The sequence below is a fragment of the Mucor mucedo genome, assembly GCF_025094135.1.
Source record: "Mucor mucedo strain NRRL 3635 chromosome Unknown EV154scaffold_120, whole genome shotgun sequence".
In the NCBI taxonomy this organism is placed as follows: domain Eukaryota; kingdom Fungi; phylum Mucoromycota; class Mucoromycetes; order Mucorales; family Mucoraceae; genus Mucor; species Mucor mucedo.
In genome coordinates this window covers 15,418-33,506 of record NW_026252404.1, presented here as the reverse complement: position 1 = coordinate 33,506, position 18,089 = coordinate 15,418, and the positions used below count along the sequence as shown (strand labels likewise).

General features: G+C 38.0%; 9 protein-coding genes across 9 annotated transcripts; 6 read left to right on the top strand and 3 right to left on the bottom strand.

Annotated features, from left to right (window-relative positions):
• Positions 1 to 50: 50 nt before the first annotated feature.
• EV154DRAFT_450311 (uncharacterized protein) lies at positions 51 to 2,810 on the bottom strand. The gene is made up of 6 exons (XM_051597204.1): positions 2,272 to 2,810; positions 2,133 to 2,217; positions 1,984 to 2,038; positions 1,307 to 1,893; positions 397 to 1,256; positions 51 to 332 (listed from the first exon to the last, which is right to left on the bottom strand). The coding sequence occupies exons 1-6, from the start codon at positions 2,666 to 2,668 to the stop codon at positions 106 to 108; spliced, it is 2,211 nt and encodes a 736-aa protein (XP_051453237.1). The 5' UTR covers positions 2,669 to 2,810; the 3' UTR covers positions 51 to 105.
• A 148-nt stretch (positions 2,811 to 2,958) lies between these two features.
• On the top strand, positions 2,959 to 3,648 carry EV154DRAFT_450314 (HSP20-like chaperone; the record flags this gene model as incomplete). Its single annotated transcript, XM_051597205.1, has 2 exons — positions 2,959 to 3,222; positions 3,256 to 3,648. 2 exons carry the CDS (start codon positions 2,959 to 2,961, stop codon positions 3,514 to 3,516), a joined length of 525 nt encoding a protein of 174 aa, XP_051453236.1. The 3' UTR covers positions 3,517 to 3,648.
• A 639-nt stretch (positions 3,649 to 4,287) lies between these two features.
• Positions 4,288 to 6,079, top strand: EV154DRAFT_568190 (uncharacterized protein; the record flags this gene model as incomplete). Its single annotated transcript, XM_051606062.1, has 2 exons — positions 4,288 to 4,376; positions 4,432 to 6,079. The coding sequence occupies 2 exons, from the start codon at positions 4,288 to 4,290 to the stop codon at positions 6,077 to 6,079; spliced, it is 1,737 nt and encodes a 578-aa protein (XP_051453235.1).
• A 316-nt stretch (positions 6,080 to 6,395) lies between these two features.
• On the top strand, positions 6,396 to 9,082 carry EV154DRAFT_39433 (glycoside hydrolase superfamily). Its single transcript, XM_051595162.1, has 3 exons — positions 6,396 to 6,726; positions 6,783 to 6,963; positions 7,015 to 9,082. Exons 1-3 carry the CDS (start codon positions 6,711 to 6,713, stop codon positions 8,771 to 8,773), a joined length of 1,956 nt encoding a protein of 651 aa, XP_051453234.1. The 5' UTR covers positions 6,396 to 6,710; the 3' UTR covers positions 8,774 to 9,082.
• On the bottom strand, positions 8,773 to 10,047 carry EV154DRAFT_471324 (UbiE/COQ5 methyltransferase). The gene is made up of 5 exons (XM_051597872.1): positions 9,815 to 10,047; positions 9,614 to 9,763; positions 9,421 to 9,558; positions 9,150 to 9,354; positions 8,773 to 9,071 (listed from the first exon to the last, which is right to left on the bottom strand). The coding sequence occupies exons 1-5, from the start codon at positions 9,993 to 9,995 to the stop codon at positions 8,852 to 8,854; spliced, it is 894 nt and encodes a 297-aa protein (XP_051453233.1). The 5' UTR covers positions 9,996 to 10,047; the 3' UTR covers positions 8,773 to 8,851.
• A 1,054-nt stretch (positions 10,048 to 11,101) lies between these two features.
• Positions 11,102 to 11,734, top strand: EV154DRAFT_523086 (uncharacterized protein). The gene is made up of 4 exons (XM_051603065.1): positions 11,102 to 11,286; positions 11,377 to 11,487; positions 11,573 to 11,656; positions 11,712 to 11,734. Exons 1-3 carry the CDS (start codon positions 11,194 to 11,196, stop codon positions 11,606 to 11,608), a joined length of 240 nt encoding a protein of 79 aa, XP_051453232.1. The 5' UTR covers positions 11,102 to 11,193; the 3' UTR covers positions 11,609 to 11,656; positions 11,712 to 11,734.
• A 2,593-nt stretch (positions 11,735 to 14,327) lies between these two features.
• Positions 14,328 to 15,300, top strand: EV154DRAFT_523079 (ubiquitin-conjugating enzyme E2-24 kDa-like protein). The gene is made up of 5 exons (XM_051603064.1): positions 14,328 to 14,506; positions 14,566 to 14,616; positions 14,675 to 14,955; positions 15,014 to 15,098; positions 15,153 to 15,300. Exons 1-5 carry the CDS (start codon positions 14,337 to 14,339, stop codon positions 15,163 to 15,165), a joined length of 600 nt encoding a protein of 199 aa, XP_051453231.1. The 5' UTR covers positions 14,328 to 14,336; the 3' UTR covers positions 15,166 to 15,300.
• Positions 15,301 to 15,309: 9 nt separating this feature from the next.
• Positions 15,310 to 16,864, top strand: EV154DRAFT_450301 (peptidase family C78-domain-containing protein). Its single transcript, XM_051597203.1, has 5 exons — positions 15,310 to 15,497; positions 15,554 to 15,600; positions 15,680 to 15,818; positions 15,878 to 16,120; positions 16,171 to 16,864. Exons 1-5 carry the CDS (start codon positions 15,473 to 15,475, stop codon positions 16,788 to 16,790), a joined length of 1,074 nt encoding a protein of 357 aa, XP_051453230.1. The 5' UTR covers positions 15,310 to 15,472; the 3' UTR covers positions 16,791 to 16,864.
• EV154DRAFT_523076 (cytosolic Fe-S cluster assembly factor NBP35) lies at positions 16,829 to 18,050 on the bottom strand. Its single transcript, XM_051603063.1, has 4 exons — positions 17,949 to 18,050; positions 17,802 to 17,895; positions 16,959 to 17,738; positions 16,829 to 16,902 (listed from the first exon to the last, which is right to left on the bottom strand). The coding sequence occupies exons 1-4, from the start codon at positions 18,000 to 18,002 to the stop codon at positions 16,880 to 16,882; spliced, it is 951 nt and encodes a 316-aa protein (XP_051453229.1). The 5' UTR covers positions 18,003 to 18,050; the 3' UTR covers positions 16,829 to 16,879.
• Positions 18,051 to 18,089: the final 39 nt, after the last annotated feature.

Genomic DNA, 18,089 nt, shown 5'->3' with positions numbered 1-18,089 from the left:
TAATTAAAAAAAAAAAAAGATAAAAACAAGGAAAATCTTTTTCTCTTGTAGCCCTTTGATTTTATCGCGGAGACCCAAAATAACAATCTATATTTTTTTTATAAGTTATTTTAAGGGGGCAATGGGCATTCTTTTTCGACCGTTGGTAGATATGCCTGTTTGTTTCTTTGTATTAGTTAATGTCACTCCTGCCTCATCGCATTTACTTAGTGCTAAACTAAGCCTGACAGCCATACGGTATTCAAAGGGGTACTTCGTGCAGGATAATGCCGACTCCCAAAGTTTACGGCTCTTTGCTAAATCACCTAAACCCCAACTAGTGACACCTGCCTCTATAATAAATTGAAACAAAATGAGTGTCAGGCGCAGACCTATTCAGTTGTATTGTGTACTTACCCCAATAAGTAAAAGGAACAATCCATGTCTCTGATTTAATTAGATGCTTATGATCCATGATCCAATTGAGATGCGCAATACTATCGCTGTGTCGTTCCAGAGCGTTCAAGACGGATGCTTTAATCAAAAGCAAAATGGCACGCTGGTCATAATAGTCCGGTGGATTTGTGTTTGGTACCAAATCCGTTAACCTGATGTTGTATTCTAGCCTCTCTCGTTCATAAATCAATTCCAGAGTACTCTGGACAATGAGTAAACAACATTCCAAAGCAGGTCTTGACATTTGGTCAAACATGTTCCAAACCAACAAGATTTCTAATCCGGGTAAACTAAATTCCATATCTTGATACCCGCTCCTCTGAAAGAAATCCACCTTTTGTTGCACGTATGTATCAACGTAAGATCTCTTTGCTTGTTCTTTTGCCAAGATGGGCACCTCTGCAAACGCTAGAATACTTTCGGTTCGTTGACCCAGCATACCACGACATGCCCCAATAAAGTATTGACAAAAAGCTGGTGACCAATAATATTTATCTTGACTTAGCTTTTGAAAGTATCCTTCAGCAGCTATCCAGTCAAGTTCAAGTGCTGAATTAAAACCCATTTCATAGTTGCCCATCTGCGTCATGGCGGTTTCTGCCCATTCATTTTTACTAGAGTCTACAGCAAATGTAAACGATTGTGTAGATAATGGCAAATTGCGTGCAATACGTGAAATACGACCTGCGTAAAACAAGAAGAAGCATGAACTAGGGTGTTTCTTTTGTGCATCGAGTAAGCATTCTACAGCTGGACCCATCAGTTCTTTTGCGTAAAGTTGAGGTGCAAAGGCAGACAAGATGGAGTAATAGGTCAGTAGTCTAAATTTAGGGTTAGTTTACATTTCCTTTCTTCTTGTTTAATCTCTTACACAAGGGAAGCTAAAGGGGATCGAATGCCTTTTCCTTCAAGACATAGCTTCAACAATGCAAATCCCAACTGTTTATCACTTTTAAACCCCAGGGTTGAAAATATCTTCAGGATCTTGGGTGGTAAAGAAGATAGTAAGAGATGTACTGTACCGATTCCAAACTGAACAGCCGACACCGTATCACGATCCATATGCCTTGTGTAAGTCTGTCCCATGCGTTTATATTCTTGCCAAACAATGGTGTAGCAATTATAAGCGCGTCTCAAATTAAGACCACACTTAAGATAGCCCACCACACTCTCCTGGGTCATTTGTAACATACCCATTAATAAACAGCATTCAGCTTTCACTACGTTGGCGCGTAAAACGCCGTTAGGTATATATTGAGGGCCGTCTCCTACAATGTGTGTGATTGCAGGTGGGTTTAAAGGTAGTCCGGTTTGGTTGGATGCAAAGATGGAAAGATAGGATGAAAATGAATTTTTAAATGGCTTCTTGATACCAACGGGATCGATTTGACATTTTGCAATTTGACACGTTGTAGACAGGGTATCCATGGCTAATTGTATGTCGTCCGCATTATAAGTCTATGAATAGTTGAGTTATTATTATCCTTATAATAAATGTGTGTTTGTGTGTGTGTGTGTGTGTGTGTGTGTGTGTGTGTGTGTAAATACCATCATAGCTTTGATAAATGTCATGGCACCCAATCCCAAGGCATACAACGGATCACTATGAAAAGGAAATATATTACATTAGGGAGTCAGATTAAAAAAATAATAATTATATTTTCTCCTTGTTTTTTTTTAATCAGGCACTGAAATACCTCTTTGATTTGGTTTGGAAGAGAGCTTTGGCCTTTGTGAATTTATTGTCGAACATGTACCTCATACCCTTTCTCACAGGCTCATCTAATCGAGATTGTCAGTAAGTGTAATTGCTTTTCCATCATGATCCTTGTTTACCAGCTTCTTCTTGTTCACGAGGACCTAGATGGTTGATAGGTACGTGTTTGATATTGACAATCTGACTGATACTTGATGCATTTGTTTCCATATCCAAAGAGTGAATGGCGCCATCATCTGATTTCACATGATTTGTGACAGTCCTCTGATGCTGCTGCTGCTGCTGCTGCTGTTGTTGTTGGATTAAACCCAGGTTTCGTATGACTATTTCCATGGCGGGTAAAACCACCTTGGTTTCATTGTGGTCATCAAATATGCTGCTGGTATCACTGCCCGTGGGTAAAGCCCTGTAAGAGACCGATGAAACATCATCGTCACCCATGTCATCGTTATATTCAAAAATGACTTTGTTATTCAACGAGGTAGGTGAAGCAGGTAAATCTGTAGGTGCCAACATTGATTATTTGAAAGGATAAAAAGAAAAAGAAAAGAGAGAAGATCTAAATGTATTCATACACATTTCTTCACTTATACTCACTCTCTCCTTTGCAATTAAAAAACGTGTTTCTCCTGTTCGTCTCACATCTCGAAATTTCCAGAAATTATGAAGTCATGGATCTGCATGAAACATGTCTGCCAATAAAATTGAACGGAAATTTCTCGAAATTGTAAGTCAGAAAGATATATAGAGCGCAACAACTCAGCCCTCTTTGTTCATCATTATTTTTCAAATTAACAGTAAAAAAAATGTCTCTTACACAACGTCTTTTCTCTGATGCTTTCCACGACATGCAACGTGCCATGTCTGCTTTGGAACAGCCTTTAATCAACACGGGTCGCTTATTGGGTTCCCAAAACAGCAACTTGCTCAGATATCCCGCTACTGATATCCATGAAACCGAAGACTCTTACGAGTTACAAGCTGAATTACCTGGTTATGACAAGAAGGACATCAAGATCGAAGTAGGTGAAGATGGCCGCACCTTGGTTGTTTCCGGTAACGTCGAGAAGGTCCATGAAGAAAAGCCCAAGGTACCCAAGAAGGACAAGGCCGCCTCCTCTGGTGACAAGAAGCAATCTCAAGAATTGACCACCAAGAAGGATAGTGATAGCCAAGTAGCCACTCGTGGTGAAGCTCCCCAATGGTGGGTCAATGAGCGTGTCGTTGGATCCTTCACTCGCTCCTTCAGTTTCCCTACTACTGTCAATGCTGACACTATCAAGGCCTCTTATGACAATGGTATTCTCAAGGTTGTCGTCCCCAAGGTCAAGGAAAATGCTCCCAAGTCTATCCAAATTGATTAATTCTCTGTAAGGTTCTTATGGCATGAATATATCACTTTTTTTATATATAACAGATTATATCATTGCGTATTACCCTATTCTTCTGTATATATATATTTGACAACTCGAAAATAAATGCTTTATTTTGTATGCACAATGTTTGTCTTTGTAATGTATCACTCTTCTCCTATATTAAAAAAAAAAGCGACGTCACGACAATTCAAAGCAAGGCAAAGAAGAAAAATTCTTTTTCTTTCTATTTTCTTTTCAGCTTATTTTTTCTTTAAAAAAAACAGTTTGATTACTCTTTTTAACTGAAACAGTAGTCGGTAAGTACAAGTAGCAACAGTTTTTCTTTTCTCTTTTCTTCTCTTTCATATAGCCCTATATTTGATTGTTGTTTTCTTATAACCCTTGCTTTTTATTATTTCAATGGACATTCAGATTCATATTTTTTTTAAAAAAAAACCACCTATTCGTACCTTTTTTTTTTTTTAATACTTTTTCTTAATTCTTGTAAGTAAAAGCAGCATGATGGCAACCTATAGGCACAACGCGCGTTTATTTTCTTTTATTTTTATTTTCTTCTAACACTGCTCTCTCTCTTTATCTATCAATTTTGGTGCTGATTATTATTTATTCTATTATCTCTTTTTGAACAATGTTAGTTCTCCTTTTTTTATTTATTTATACACTCCCTTTTCTTTTCTATACGAACAAAAAAATATATCTTGAAACATGTTACTCATCACCCTTTTTTTTTCCGATTATAGACTATGAAGAACAACAAAGATGAAACGTCACAGCGACATCTCGCAGGCTGCTTTAACTGAACCAACTGTCGAAAACAAAAGACCACGTTACGCTCCATCAGGTTATGGGTAATGAGAATAAAAATAGAAATACATTGTAATGGAAACTAAAAAAGTATCTTAGTGATGTGTATACTCAATATGGTATGATGGCTCAAATCGCTCAAGGTAGTTCATTTTCTCAGCCTACACCTCAGTCGCAATACGCCATCATGTCTCAATACGCTCAAGGTAGTCCGTTTGGACAGCCTCCTCTACCTGAAAACAGCTATGGTCATCCCCTGTATAGTATGTACGGTGCTAGTCACCCTGCAACTGCTAGCATCATGGCTGGCGAAGCAACACGTACCATCTACCTTGGTAATGTCACTGAAGATATGAAACTTCAGGATATTTTTAACTATGTCCGACATGGTGTTGTTGAATCCTTCCGTACCTGTTATGAAAAAAATTGTGCTTTTTTAGCCTTTGTTGAACCCGGCCAAGCACAAAAATTCTTTCAAGAATACTTGACCAAGAAGATCACTGTAAACAATATGAATATCAAATTAGGCTGGGGTAAACCAACCACCATCCCAATCACGCTTAAAATACAAATTCAAGGTGGTGCCACACGATGTGTTTACCTCGGTCGTATCAATGATACACATACAGAAGAATTCATTCGTGAGGCTGCTTCCCAATATGGACCCTTGGAACAAGTCAAGATCCTTGCTGAAAAAAATATCGCCTTTGTACACTTCTTGAGTATCATGGCAGCTACTAAATGTGTGGGCGCACTATCAAAAGAACCTGGATGGGAAGGTGTCAAAGTCAATTACGGTAAAGATCGTTGCGCCAATTATTTTGATTACAGCAATCCTTATGGTTTCCAAAGTTTGCAACAAACGCAACAACAGCAACAACAGCAACACTTGGCTTATGATTCTTTTTACCCTTACATTCCCCAGGAACCCATCGCTGGTCCTGTCATCGGTGCAGACACCGCTTCCCGCCGTACCTTGTACTTGGGCAATATCCATCCTGATGCCAAAACAGAAGATTTATGCAACATTATTCGAGGTGGCAATTTAGTAAAGATGAAGTTTATACAGGATAAACATATAGCCTTTGTCACCTTTATGGACGCTATGACAGCTATGTCTGTATACAACTATGCACGAGACACAGGTCTCGTCATCCGTGGTCGCAAGTTACGTGTTGGCTTTGGTAAACCTTCCAGTATCTCCACTCACGTTGCTCGTGCAATCCAACAAGGCGCTACACGTAATGTTTACATCGGTAACATCCCTAATTCTCTTACCGTCGAAAAGTTGAAGGAGGATTTCAGTTCGTTTGGTGAAATAGAATTAGTCAACGCTTTCATGGAAAAAAGATGCGCCTTTGTCAACTTTGTATGTATCGAAAATGCTGTCTTGGCTATCCATACCATGCGTTCAAATCCAGATTATTCAGGCTACACTTTGAATTATGGTAAGGACCGTTGTGGAAACCCATATAAGCCTTCCTCTGCACGTAAACCTGTGGCCGATGCTCCTCCTCATGACACTTCCCATCCCGCTCACAACACTACTGACGCTACTGCTACTACCGCTGCTGCTACTGCAAATGGAGATGTTACTGCTGCTGATGCTGATGCCGTCGAAGCCAAAACTCAAAATAAAAAGCACGCCGACGAACATGAAGATGGTGCAATCGCCACTGAAAAACCTACGTCCATTGTTGATGATATCCCCGAGCCTCCTCCTCCATCTGCTGCCTTCACTGTTTAAACTGAAAGTGCTTAAATGAATAGTGTGCATGATAACATCTGTTTCGCCCTCCCGTATTTTTTCTTTTCCCATTTAAAAATAAATCAAGTAAATTTTTTTGGTTGTAACAATGTCATCCATTGCACAGCCAATACCACATAATTCACTGTCATATTACGTCTTTCCGGTAGGAAACAAGGTTTCTATCAATGATTTCAAGTTTCACAATCCAAGAAATCGTTTCAGTTTGAGGCAAGTACTGCTAAAAGTCACTTGTCAAGACAAGAGAATTGCTTGCTTATTTAATCAGCTATTGGTACTTACAAAACACAACCATTCCATGGACCTTCAGTCTAATGCATGAACAACACTTTTTTTTACGGACATTAAATAAATAAGGCGCCCTTTCTCTTGGTGGTATCGAGCAAATCATTTAACAGACTGTTTTGTCACCAGACTCACACATAAAATAAGAGGGGTCTCATGTTTCTTTTTTTGATACTACTCTCTAATCTATTTCACTTTCTATTTGCCATGTCACCCTATGACACGCTTCTTTTGGCGGATACCTCTTCTTGTGTCCATTTGAAATACACAATCGACCACAAGCAGTTTCAGTTTGCTTCCGTTCCGTTAACAAATACAGTTGGCCATGTCGATATCAAGAGGTCTGTCAATTTACTGGATCCCGATCATTTTGAACTGCAATACGAATTTACAGCAGAAGGAGAACAACCTATAGTACTGAACCATTTGGAAATTCAAATGGATGTCAATCTAGACAAGCAGGTTATGATGGCAGAGGGATTTCAATGTTGGAGTACAACTAAAGAAATGGACAGATACAGCAAGATATCTTCTATTCCCGGAGTAGTCTCTTGGTTTACTCAATTCAACCTACAAGGGTAAGAGAAGGAAGTAAGGACTATAGTACTTTAGCTAAAAACGTTTTCTAGAGACTATGATTTTTTTAATTATTCGGGTCAAGCAGGACACATTCATTCCACAGGTTACACATACTTTAGAGACACACAATCCAACCAAATCGTCTTTCTAGGTTCTATCTCTGAAGAATCCGGTTACACGTATTATAAATCTGACTTGAATGGGAACAAGTTCAGTCTATACAAGGATATTGATGGTAAAGTATTAAAACCGGGACAGACGTTGTGTATCAAGGTCTTTGTGGCTCAACGTGATCAAGTCAGCGGCTTAAAATCTATTTGGGAACGTTATGCAGATTACTATGATCCCAAGCATGAGTTTAGAAACCCGCGTCATTTAACAGGTTGGTCCTCCTGGTATAATTTCTATGAACGTGTCACCGAAAATGATGTCGTATCCAGCTTACACGCTTTCAAAGAACACAAGTATCCCATTGACGTTTTCCAGATTGATGATGGTTTCGAGTCGCAAATCGGTGATTGGTTGGATGTGGACAAAGTAAAATTCCCAAGAGGTATGCAGGCACTTGCAGAAGAGATCAAACAACAGGATTATATCCCGGGTATTTGGCTGGCTCCATATGCCGTTGGATTTAAAAGTAAAATCGTAAAAGAGCATCCCGATTGGCTTCTCAAACATCCCGATGGTCGTTTCGTAGTAGCAGGCCCTAACTGGGGTGGGTTTTATGCGATGGATATCTATCACCCTGAAGTACGCATTTATCTTCAATCCGTGTTTGATACCGTCATTGATGTCTGGGGGTTCAAATTATTAAAACTAGATTTTTTATTTGCTGCTGCCATGATTCCTCGTCTAGGAAAATCGCGCGGTGAAATTATGTGGGATGCTATGGACTTGATTACGGAATTCACACAGAAGAGAGCTTTATTGTTGGGTTCAGGCGTAACATTACCCTCTACTTGGGGTAGATTAGAATATTCTCGTGTCAGTAGTGATGCTTCTCCATGGTGGGATCATTCGGTGCTTCGTATTGCCAATGTCCGTGAACGTGTAGCCACCTCGAATGCCATCACATCCACCTTGAACCGCTGGCCTATGGCATCCACTATTTTTGGAAGTGATCCTGATGTATTCTTTGTCAGATCTAATAATAATCAACTCACCAAGGAAGAAAAGCATACATTATTGGTGATTAATATCGTATTCGGTCAACTCGTCCTGATGTCTGATAATGTGGGTCTCTATGATAAACAGGAGCATAAGTTGTACAGTTCCATCTTTCCCAAACCAGAGGCACAAGTCAAGAGCCTGGTCTCTTTGGGCTTAGATGTCTATCAAGCTAATTATACAGTGCATGGCCGTGAATACATCTTTATTTCCAATCTATCTCCTTTACCTTACACAGCCAAATTATCTTGGATAGAGAACGGTCATTATTTTGAGCGTAGTAATGTCTTAATCAGTGGATCACGTGTGGATTGGCTTCCTCCTCAATCTCAGGTATTCCTCAAGCCTCATGAAACAAGGACCTTTATGAAGATATCAAAGGAATCCAAGGATCTGTTTATGGGCTCTACAGGTAATATCGTGCCTGGATCTGAAATAGAGTCTATCAGCAAGGAAGATGAAGCCGTGCATATCACATTAAGGAAACCTCACATGAAACAAAAGACACGCATTTTTATCAAGTTGGATACCAATGATAGTCCACTTCCCACTGTGTATGTTGATAATGAGCAAGCGACACGGGTCGAAAGACTTGTATGGGATGGCCGTGTTTCGGTGGCTAAGGTCACACTTTTTGGATAAATTCTATTTTTTTTTAATGTATATTTTATTGTATCTAATAAAAAACAAGCTGTACAAAAGGTAAACAAAAAATATTTTTTAGATTTTGAAGCCGCTGTGAATAGCAGCAACACCAAAAGTGAGATCCTCATAACCCTTGCCAATGGTCTTGAAACCAGCATCACGAATGATTTGAGCAAATTCTTCTTGAGGAGGGAATTGACGAATACTTTCTACAAGGTATTGGTATGAATCACGGTCACCAGCAATGGCTTGACCCAATGCAGGAATAATATCAAAGGAATAAATATCATAGAACCTAAGTCAAAAGGAGAAGGGTGGAGAGAGTGTATATTAGTGCCCTTTCTTTTCTATCCTCTCATATGATATAACTTACTTTCCAATCACAGGGTTATCGACTTTACTGAATTCCAAACACATGAAACGACCACCCTTCTTTAACACACGATGAGCTTCCTTTACCACTTTATCAACATGAGTACAGTTACGGATACCAAAAGCAATGGTATATACATCGACAGATTCATCGGGAATCTCATCAAGGTGTTCAGCATTTTGTACAAGGAAACTGGCTTGATTGGCTATAATTAACATATTTAGTGTACATATATCACTCCTATTATTATTATTATTATTATTGAGCTTACTGTTGGCATAGGCTGTCTTCTGGAATCGCTTTTCTCCTTCGCCCAACATGTGGGGATTGATATCCACTAATTTGACAGTGGCCGTGTTATCGTGATGCACATTCTTACAGTAATCCAAAAATCGAAGAGCAATATCACCTATTTTGTTCAACCCTGTCAGACTCTTAATAATTCTACGGGACTTTCTTTTTACCTGTTCCACCAGCAACATCCAATAACTTGGTACCGGGACCAGGTGCCATGGAGCGAATGAATTCGTCCTTCCAAATACGGTGAACACCCATACTCATGGCATCGTTCATAACATCGTACTTGCTAGCAACATTAGCAAACACCTCATGAACTAGACTGTCACGTTAACTTTTTACACTCTGTATAGCCCAAGTTGCCTTACCAAGTGATTCCTTGTCTTCCTCTGCAACATCGCGGAAACCAAAATGAGTTGTGTTCTTACTCTGTTGTTGCTGTTGTTGGAAACGAGAAGGTCCAGCGGAAAAGGCACGGAAAGCGCTAGGTGTAGAGACGAAGGACTTGCGCATGAACATGCGACTTTGGTTGAAGGCTACACGCGACATATCTAAGACAAAGTAAATAAAGTGCAGGATAAGGTGTACCCGCCCCCTTGATGCTTGTCAATAATAACAATAATAAAAAATATATATCGCACTCCGACTTTTTGACAGTCCTCACGTCTGGTGTCTGGAGCTGTGTTGCTGTTTACAGACACCGTTTTAATTTTTTATTAGTTATTGTATTATCCACACACACATTAAACAATGGTAGAAATGTTGTTTTTCAAAATGTTTGTATGAATAAAGGATGAACATATGTTAAATAATCAAATAGAAGAGAAATGTTTTCAAACATATATTAAGCATTTATATGTCATGATTTTAAACTAAGTGTAAGTGGGCGAGCTAGAACGATTTGACATCGGGACAGTCATCTTCATCTTTTGTTTGTTTGCATAAAAAATTGATTAACTTTTTCGCGGAATCGTCTACTAGTATCTTTAACGTAACGGGTTGAGAAAAAGGAAAACTACAAATATAAAAGTGATCGCCTACCATAAGACGGAACATGGCATCAAAGGTATAGTCAAGTACAGCTATGTCAGCTGCTGACGTTGGAAGGCAGAAGGAAGCAACGTCAAAAAAACGATAGACCCCAGTGTTACAAATATTCATACATGTCGTCCTTGCAAGATTTAAGCATCAATACGATATTTTTTTTCAATAATAAAATAAGTCATACCTCCTACCAACATCCCGGACACTGGGATACAAACAGAGCATTTTTGTAATAGAATTTTGTCAAATTCATCTTTCATGATATTTGCCAGCTTTACAAAATCAGGGTGATCTAGGATATGACTTTGTTCTTTTGGTTTGATTTCTAAAAAAAGACGCTCTGCTGATTTTCGCCTGCAACAACTTTTTACATCATATCCGGCTTTGCGCGTAATCTTAAGCTTGTCTAAAAGATATAAATCATCGTAAAGCTAGAATTTCTGGTAAGTTTTGTCTTTCTGTTCTCCGTAGTTACCAGAAAGCTTCTTTCAGGCATTCCATAGTCACCGGCAAAAAAAGATCCATGGAAGTCATAGTCACCAGAGAAATTCTGGACTTTCCATCAACCAGACCCTTGCCACCATAACATCACTCCTTGCATTACACCCTTTCTTGGTCTCATTTTCAATCATTTCCTTCCACCTTACTTTACTAATATTTCCGGCAAACAAGTCCGTGAAAGCGTTTACAGCTGTATAGACACATGTTAATAACTGTGGTAAAAATAATAATTCCACCGTTTCTTCCGTGGCTGTTTCCTCTTCTTAGCTTGGATCTATGTGACTCTTCACCGCATCTATATCAACAATTATCATTATAATTAGCATATCACGGTGATTACTTTAAGTGCAATTATATGCCAACAAAAGATTGCTTATATATTTACCCAGTGACTTCGAGATACTCATTTTCTATTAAGTATGATGATAAAAGAGGTGTGACATACTTCTTCGTGAACATATCTTCAGATGAGCTCTTTTTTGATACTATTCTTAAACTATAGAAGCAAAGGATCAAAGGATCAAATTATTGAATTTTAAAATTATTAATGGCGGTATTTACAAATTAATCAATGTGCCAACCATATGCTCAGATTCGTGGGTCGTTGTGTCCCCTAAGAGTTTCTTCGACATTTGGTGCGCCATAGCTATATCCAATTGTGCTTTCTTTTCTTACATAAATCAATGATATGCTATATTATACTACTTTGCATGGGCTTACCTTGTATACAGGTCTTATTTTCTCTACTTGAAAGTTGCCGATTGTAGAGTCATGTTCGGTTTCATATGGTGACATTATTTCCCTACGCATCTTTTCTCACAAGTCATCTTGAACTCCGTAGGGACCTTTAGGCTTGTATATATAATATATTGAATTTAAAGATCTAACAGCAATTTTAGTTGAAATATTAGTATTCCTATGCATATGTATATTATACAGAATACTTACAATTCTTCGATACTGCTTGTCTTTCTGATACTTCGGGAACGTGCCTTTTTTTGTGTGTTACGCTGTTTACGCCGCAATACATATTCTTTACTACATGCATAACCGTGGTAATTTTAGAGCTAATACATGCAAAAAAGCCTCAAATTACGAAAGGGTGCACTTTTTAGATAAAGCCAATGCTGGCTAAAACCAGTTTTCCTTGGTGATTTTTAATAATTTAGCGAATTGCATGACCTTGTAATGTGAAAATATAAATAATCATGTAGATGTTTGCTTCAAGTATTGATATCAAACCTTTTTTGTGTATCATCTAATCCTAGCTTAGTGGAGGAAAGAATGTATCAATAGTTTGTTTTTTAAAATTAAAAAAAAAAAAGAGAAAAGAAAGCCAACCTGAATTGACACGGGATTTTAAATAATCTGTCTAAGCTTCAGAGACTTACTGAACTGAAAAAACTCAGAAGCAACGTTGTCATTATACTGCTTTTCCTTCATGCACCGACGTTGTGCCGCCCTTTTTACTTCAAGTTCTTCGAACAATTGCTTTACACGTTGGTCTTGGAGGATGTTCTGAAAAAAAAAAAAGTTTGGATATGTTCTTATTTTTAATAAGTTGGGCTAACTTACGTCAATGCTTTGAAGGTACTTCTCGGCAAGCTTAGATCCTGGTTTGTTCGATTTGTCGTCCTTGATTATCCCTAAAGCCTTAGAAAAACATTCCTGGCAATGTTCCTTATCCCTCCAATTATCAACAAAGCTTAAAGCAAACTTATGATAATCTAGTCTGTCGATGTTTTTTTTGACACAAAGCGTGTAACATCTTCAATTGAATTGTTCATAGTTGTGAAAGAGAAAAAAAAACGGGTTTAAAAGAAAACGATGGAAATGTCTAGGACAATGTCTACACCTGCGTATCTTTGTAAATTCTTCTACGTATTTTTTAGATTCACGTGATCCATTCTTTTTCTTACATACTTTTGATCTTTAAAAAGACCTAGAGGGTGTAGCATAAGTGGGATCTTCGGCGCCAGTGAAATACCACTACCTTTATCGTTTTTAGCCCTGCACAAACGACAACCCATTCGATTTTCTCCCCCAATGTTTACAACTGGGAACGGAGAAGTATTGCTAATATTACAAAGACTAGCCGTAGCCGTGATAACAAAAAATGAGAGTATGTCTTTTTTATATTTAAAAAAATTAATATTTTAGTGTTTCTATAAAAAACAAAAGTTGTTATTAACTAACCTTTTCCCAATTTTATACAGTATATGAATAAAAAAGAAAAAAAAGATGAAGAGAAGAAGAAAGGATAAAAATGTTTAAATGGGTTTCATTTGTAGACTGATAAATAAGAGCTGGCTTATGTCAGGATGATTTAATTGTTTACATATTTAATCAAAAGATCATGTGAGAAAGTTTTATTTATATAAGCTGGTAAACAAGAGCTGGCTTATGTCAGGATAATTTGCTTATTTAATCATCCATATGCTTGAAAATTCACACACTAGAAAACAGGCGTATTCATAGACATAAAAAACAGACATAAAAAAAATACGGGTCTCTTAGGGCCCAGCCAGGGTGCGCGTAGTCGTAATGTTGGGATCATGATATTTAAATAGACACCAAGAGGTCTATATAACTTAATAATTTGAACTAGATACAAATTTATTACAACCAACATAGTTTAAATAGTATATGTGTGTTATAGCTTACTTTCAGTTACTCGTTTGGACTTTACCTTAATATTTCTGCGTAAGATTACGATTAAACGAGCTTAAAAGCGAAGGAGTGATGGTAGAATTGTTAAACCCAGTATAAATCATTAAATATATCTACACTTATTCGTAATAATTATATTGTTTTTGATGATACAAAGGATAGCCAAATCACAGATCTTATCTTATGACTACGTGCACTTTGGCTGTCCTCAAGGAAAATTTGGCTGTCCCTAAGAAAAGCACTTAAAAAATAAAAAGTACGTATAAAAAAAAGCTGGGCCATTATCCAAAAAAATTATCATTTAATTCAACCCAATCATAAACGTTTGGGTGCCTTTTGGGGCTCACAAAAGGATACCACAGCATATGTGTGAATAAGCACAGTGCCTTGTACAGAATTCAGCTATGCATGAACAGCCATTATTTGATTAGAGAGAATGAAATCGTTAAGTAGATGGATTATCTAGGGAAAGTAATAAATAAATATCCTCTAGCAATTTAGACAGTGTACGTATCTGGTTTGAAGTGGCATAGATTATCTGGATAATTTCATCAGTGTATGTGATCTCACAGGAAGTGCAGCAACTGTATGACAGCAGTGGATTGTTGGATTTAAACATAAAGTTTGAATTACCGAACTTTTTTTTTTTCTTTTTTCTTTTTTTCCAAAATATAAATGACTTCAACACGTACAGGCCGTACAAACGCTAATGGAAAGAAGGGCAGTGGAGAATCCAGTGCTTCAGCCATTCTTATTGATGACGAAGTACCCACTACGACATCCACCAAAGTTGTCAGTAGTAAGAAGGTTACCAACCCCAAACCCCTCAGCAGCAGTGCCAAAAGGTATACAAAGATAAAAAATAAAGTTGTTCGAGACATGTATTAATGTAAAAGGGAAGCAGAATTTCCAAGGAATTAGCAGAGATTTCTCTTGACCCGCCTTCTAATTGCAGGTAAGTGAATAAAAGTGAAAGAGTAGTAAGAGTGACTGAATAGAATGGGAAATGATAGTGCTGGACCGAAAGGAGATAATTTATACGATTGGGGATCAACGATATCTGGACCGAGTGATTCACCTTATGCAGGAGGTATCTTCTTCTTGGATGTCAAACTATCCGAAGATTACCCTTTCAAACCCCCCAAGGTCACTTTCCGAACTCGTATCTACCATTGCAATATCAATAGTCAAGGGGGCATCTGTCTCGATATCCTCAAGGATAACTGGTCTCCTGCCTTGACCATTTCCAAGGTGTTATTATCTATTTGCTCTTTATTAACAGACGCCAATCCTCGTAAGTCTATTTTTTTGTTGTTGTTGTTTGCATAAATCACTTATACAGCTTTCTATAGATGATCCATTGGTGGGTTCAATTGCACAGCAATACCTGACAAATAGAGAGGAACATGACAACACTGCACGTGAATGGACTAAACGGTAAGATGCTTTTTATACTGTGTGAACAAGACATCATTTGACATGATTATTTAGATATGCTTGTTAAGATGAATGAATGTATATAATGACCACGTCTTTTTTATATAAACACGCGTTTCTTGCCTTTTATAGAATTCGCGAGAGTGTCGGCCGACGTGTTGTTGAAAATAAAAATAATAAAAGCTTTTCCCCAATCATCAAACTGAGTTTAGATAAATAGTTGTACCAGCTGCATTAGTATGGAGAAGAAAGAGGGAGCTATCACTATGTAATGAGGACAAGAAAAAAAAAATATATAAAAGAAAATTTTTTTTTCGATTCTTAGCTCCACCTTTTTCTCTCTTTCTCCTCCCGTTTATTATTATTCATATACAATGACACAAACAGTGCTTACACAAGGTAAAAATTTAAAAAAAAAGGTCAATGTAAAGAAGGTGACTGACATGAAAATACAGTTCGATGTACGGTTGGAAATAAAGACGTCAAAGTTTCAAGTGTAAAGGTACACAAAAAAGTATAAATAGCTTCCACTCCTTTTATATTAATTTCTTTCTCTTTTTATATAAATATATATTATATAGAGAAAAGAAATGGACGACATGAAGCAAGAAAGCGACTGCAAAAGACAATTAAAAACATTGCCTGTTCGATCGCGCATTAATGCCGACAAGGAACTTTGGGACAAAATCACTTTTCTGAAGCAAGATTGTCGAACCTCTGGTAACAAAAAAAAAAAAAAAAAAAAAAAATCGAAAATTTTTTAACACCCAGAATAACAGGTGTCATTCCTCGTTTGGAGCCAAACTTTACAAAGGAAGAAACTGTTTCTGCCTACCTTTGTAGTCCGACAACGGACCATCTTTCCAGTGGCTTCATGGACTTGGGATGGGGTTGTGGTTATCGTAATTGTCAAATGCTCATGAGTTTTCTCGAACGCCAAAACGAAGATGGCGAACCGCTTTTAAAAAGTGTATTAGACATTGCTGGAATTCAATTCTTGATTGAAAAAGCTTGGAAAGAAGGTAAGACTGATATCAGCCATACATCACAAGCATACTCACAATAGAAAAAGGCTTTGATAGTCTAGGAGCTGCACAACTGGATAATCGAGTGTTCAAGACCCGAAAATGGATTGGCACAACCGAAGTCTATACTTTATTCACCTATCTCGGCATCCGTTCTACCATCATTGATTTCCACCAACCAGGCCCACAAAAACTACACAACGATATGCTCGATTGGATTCAATCTTATTTCACTCCTGCCCAGACAACAGAACAAACGAATGTTTATATCACTGACAGACCTCCACTCTACTTACAGCATCAAGGCCATAGTCGAACAGTCGTGGGCATCGAAGTCTTGAAAAGTGGTAAACGTAATCTCATCTTGTTTGATCCGGGCAGAAGAATGCTTCGTTCATACAGAAAAGTACAGGAAGAGGATGAGGATACAGTCACCAGTCGATTCTTGGCTAAAATTAAACACAAGTCAACACTACCTTCCAGTATGCTGCGTCCATTTCGTGTTGATGCAAAAACTATTGCCAAACATAAACAGTATTCAATACTAGTTTTAGGGCAAGTCGATTATCGCAATGGAAACATGATTTGGGATGATCAAAAGAGTTATTTATTGAATGAGGACGAACGAGAAATCATGAAAAATGTAACAAGCTTATCCGTCTTGTAGTATATCCCTCTCTTTTGTTAATAAATCCCCACACACACACACACACACACACACACACACACCGCACACACACAGGCATTTTTTGTATTTTATTCCACAATATCTCTCAGTTCTATAAATGTATAAATATTAGTTATCCAGTTAAATATACTTGTAAACATGACTCACTGTCAATGATATCTTCATAGGCAACACAGGCAGGGGAACCAGGATACTCGTCTAAAAAGGAGACACCCATATCACAACTCTTGGCTACACGAGGATCCAAAGGGATTCTTCCCAACAAGGCAATGCCAAATTCCTTGGCTAATGCCTCTGCACCACCTGTAGTAGGAGGGAAAATGACAGATTCACCGTGGCAATTAGGGCAAACAAATCCAGACATATTTTCCACCAAACCCAAAATCTTGATCTTTGCCTTTCTACAAAAATCGATTTCTTTACGTACATCTTGAAGTGCTACTTCTTGTGGTGTAGTGATAATCACTGCGCCATCGATACCAGATTCCTTCAAGAATGAGGCCAATGAAAGATGTTCATCCGAAGTTCCAGGTGGTGTATCCACTAACAAAAAATCCAGATTTCCCCAATCCACATCCCGCAAAAACTGTTTGATCAGTCCATTCTTTTTAGGTCCTCTCCAAATCACAGCATCATCTTTATCTGGTAACATGAAACCAATAGACATCACACCCAAGTTATCCTGGACATATACGGGTTGCCATCCACTGTTACTCTGATGAATTTGTTCATCCACCACACCCATAATCGTAGGGATAGAAGGTCCACAAATATCAATATCCATTACACCCACCTGCACATCCTCATCACTCGATAATGCCCATGCCAATTGCGAAGTAAAACTCGATTTACCGACTCCGCCTTTACCAGAAAGCACAAGAATCTTGTGTTTAATACCTGACAAACGTTCCGCAATCACTGAGATATCTGCTCCATTCATTTTTCTCACCATTAGTCTTTCATGTGCTATTTAGAGCAGTATTACATTACCTGGATCAGGTCCCTTGGGTGCTGTGGCGCAAATGGTTTGGTTAGGACAGCCATCGCATGCATCTTTCTTGCCGGCTAATTCACTTTCGGGTCCCTAGAAAAACTTGCTTTTAGCTTCTCCATGTACATGTAGGAAGGACTACTTACGGGACAGTGCTCATTAGCGTCTTCAGGAATCTCTTCTTTGGCTGAATTTGACATTGTAAGTATGTGTATGGTTAACAGAAGAAGAAGAAAAAAAGAATGACAAATTAAAAAAAAAAAAGATCATTACTAATTATTTTAAAG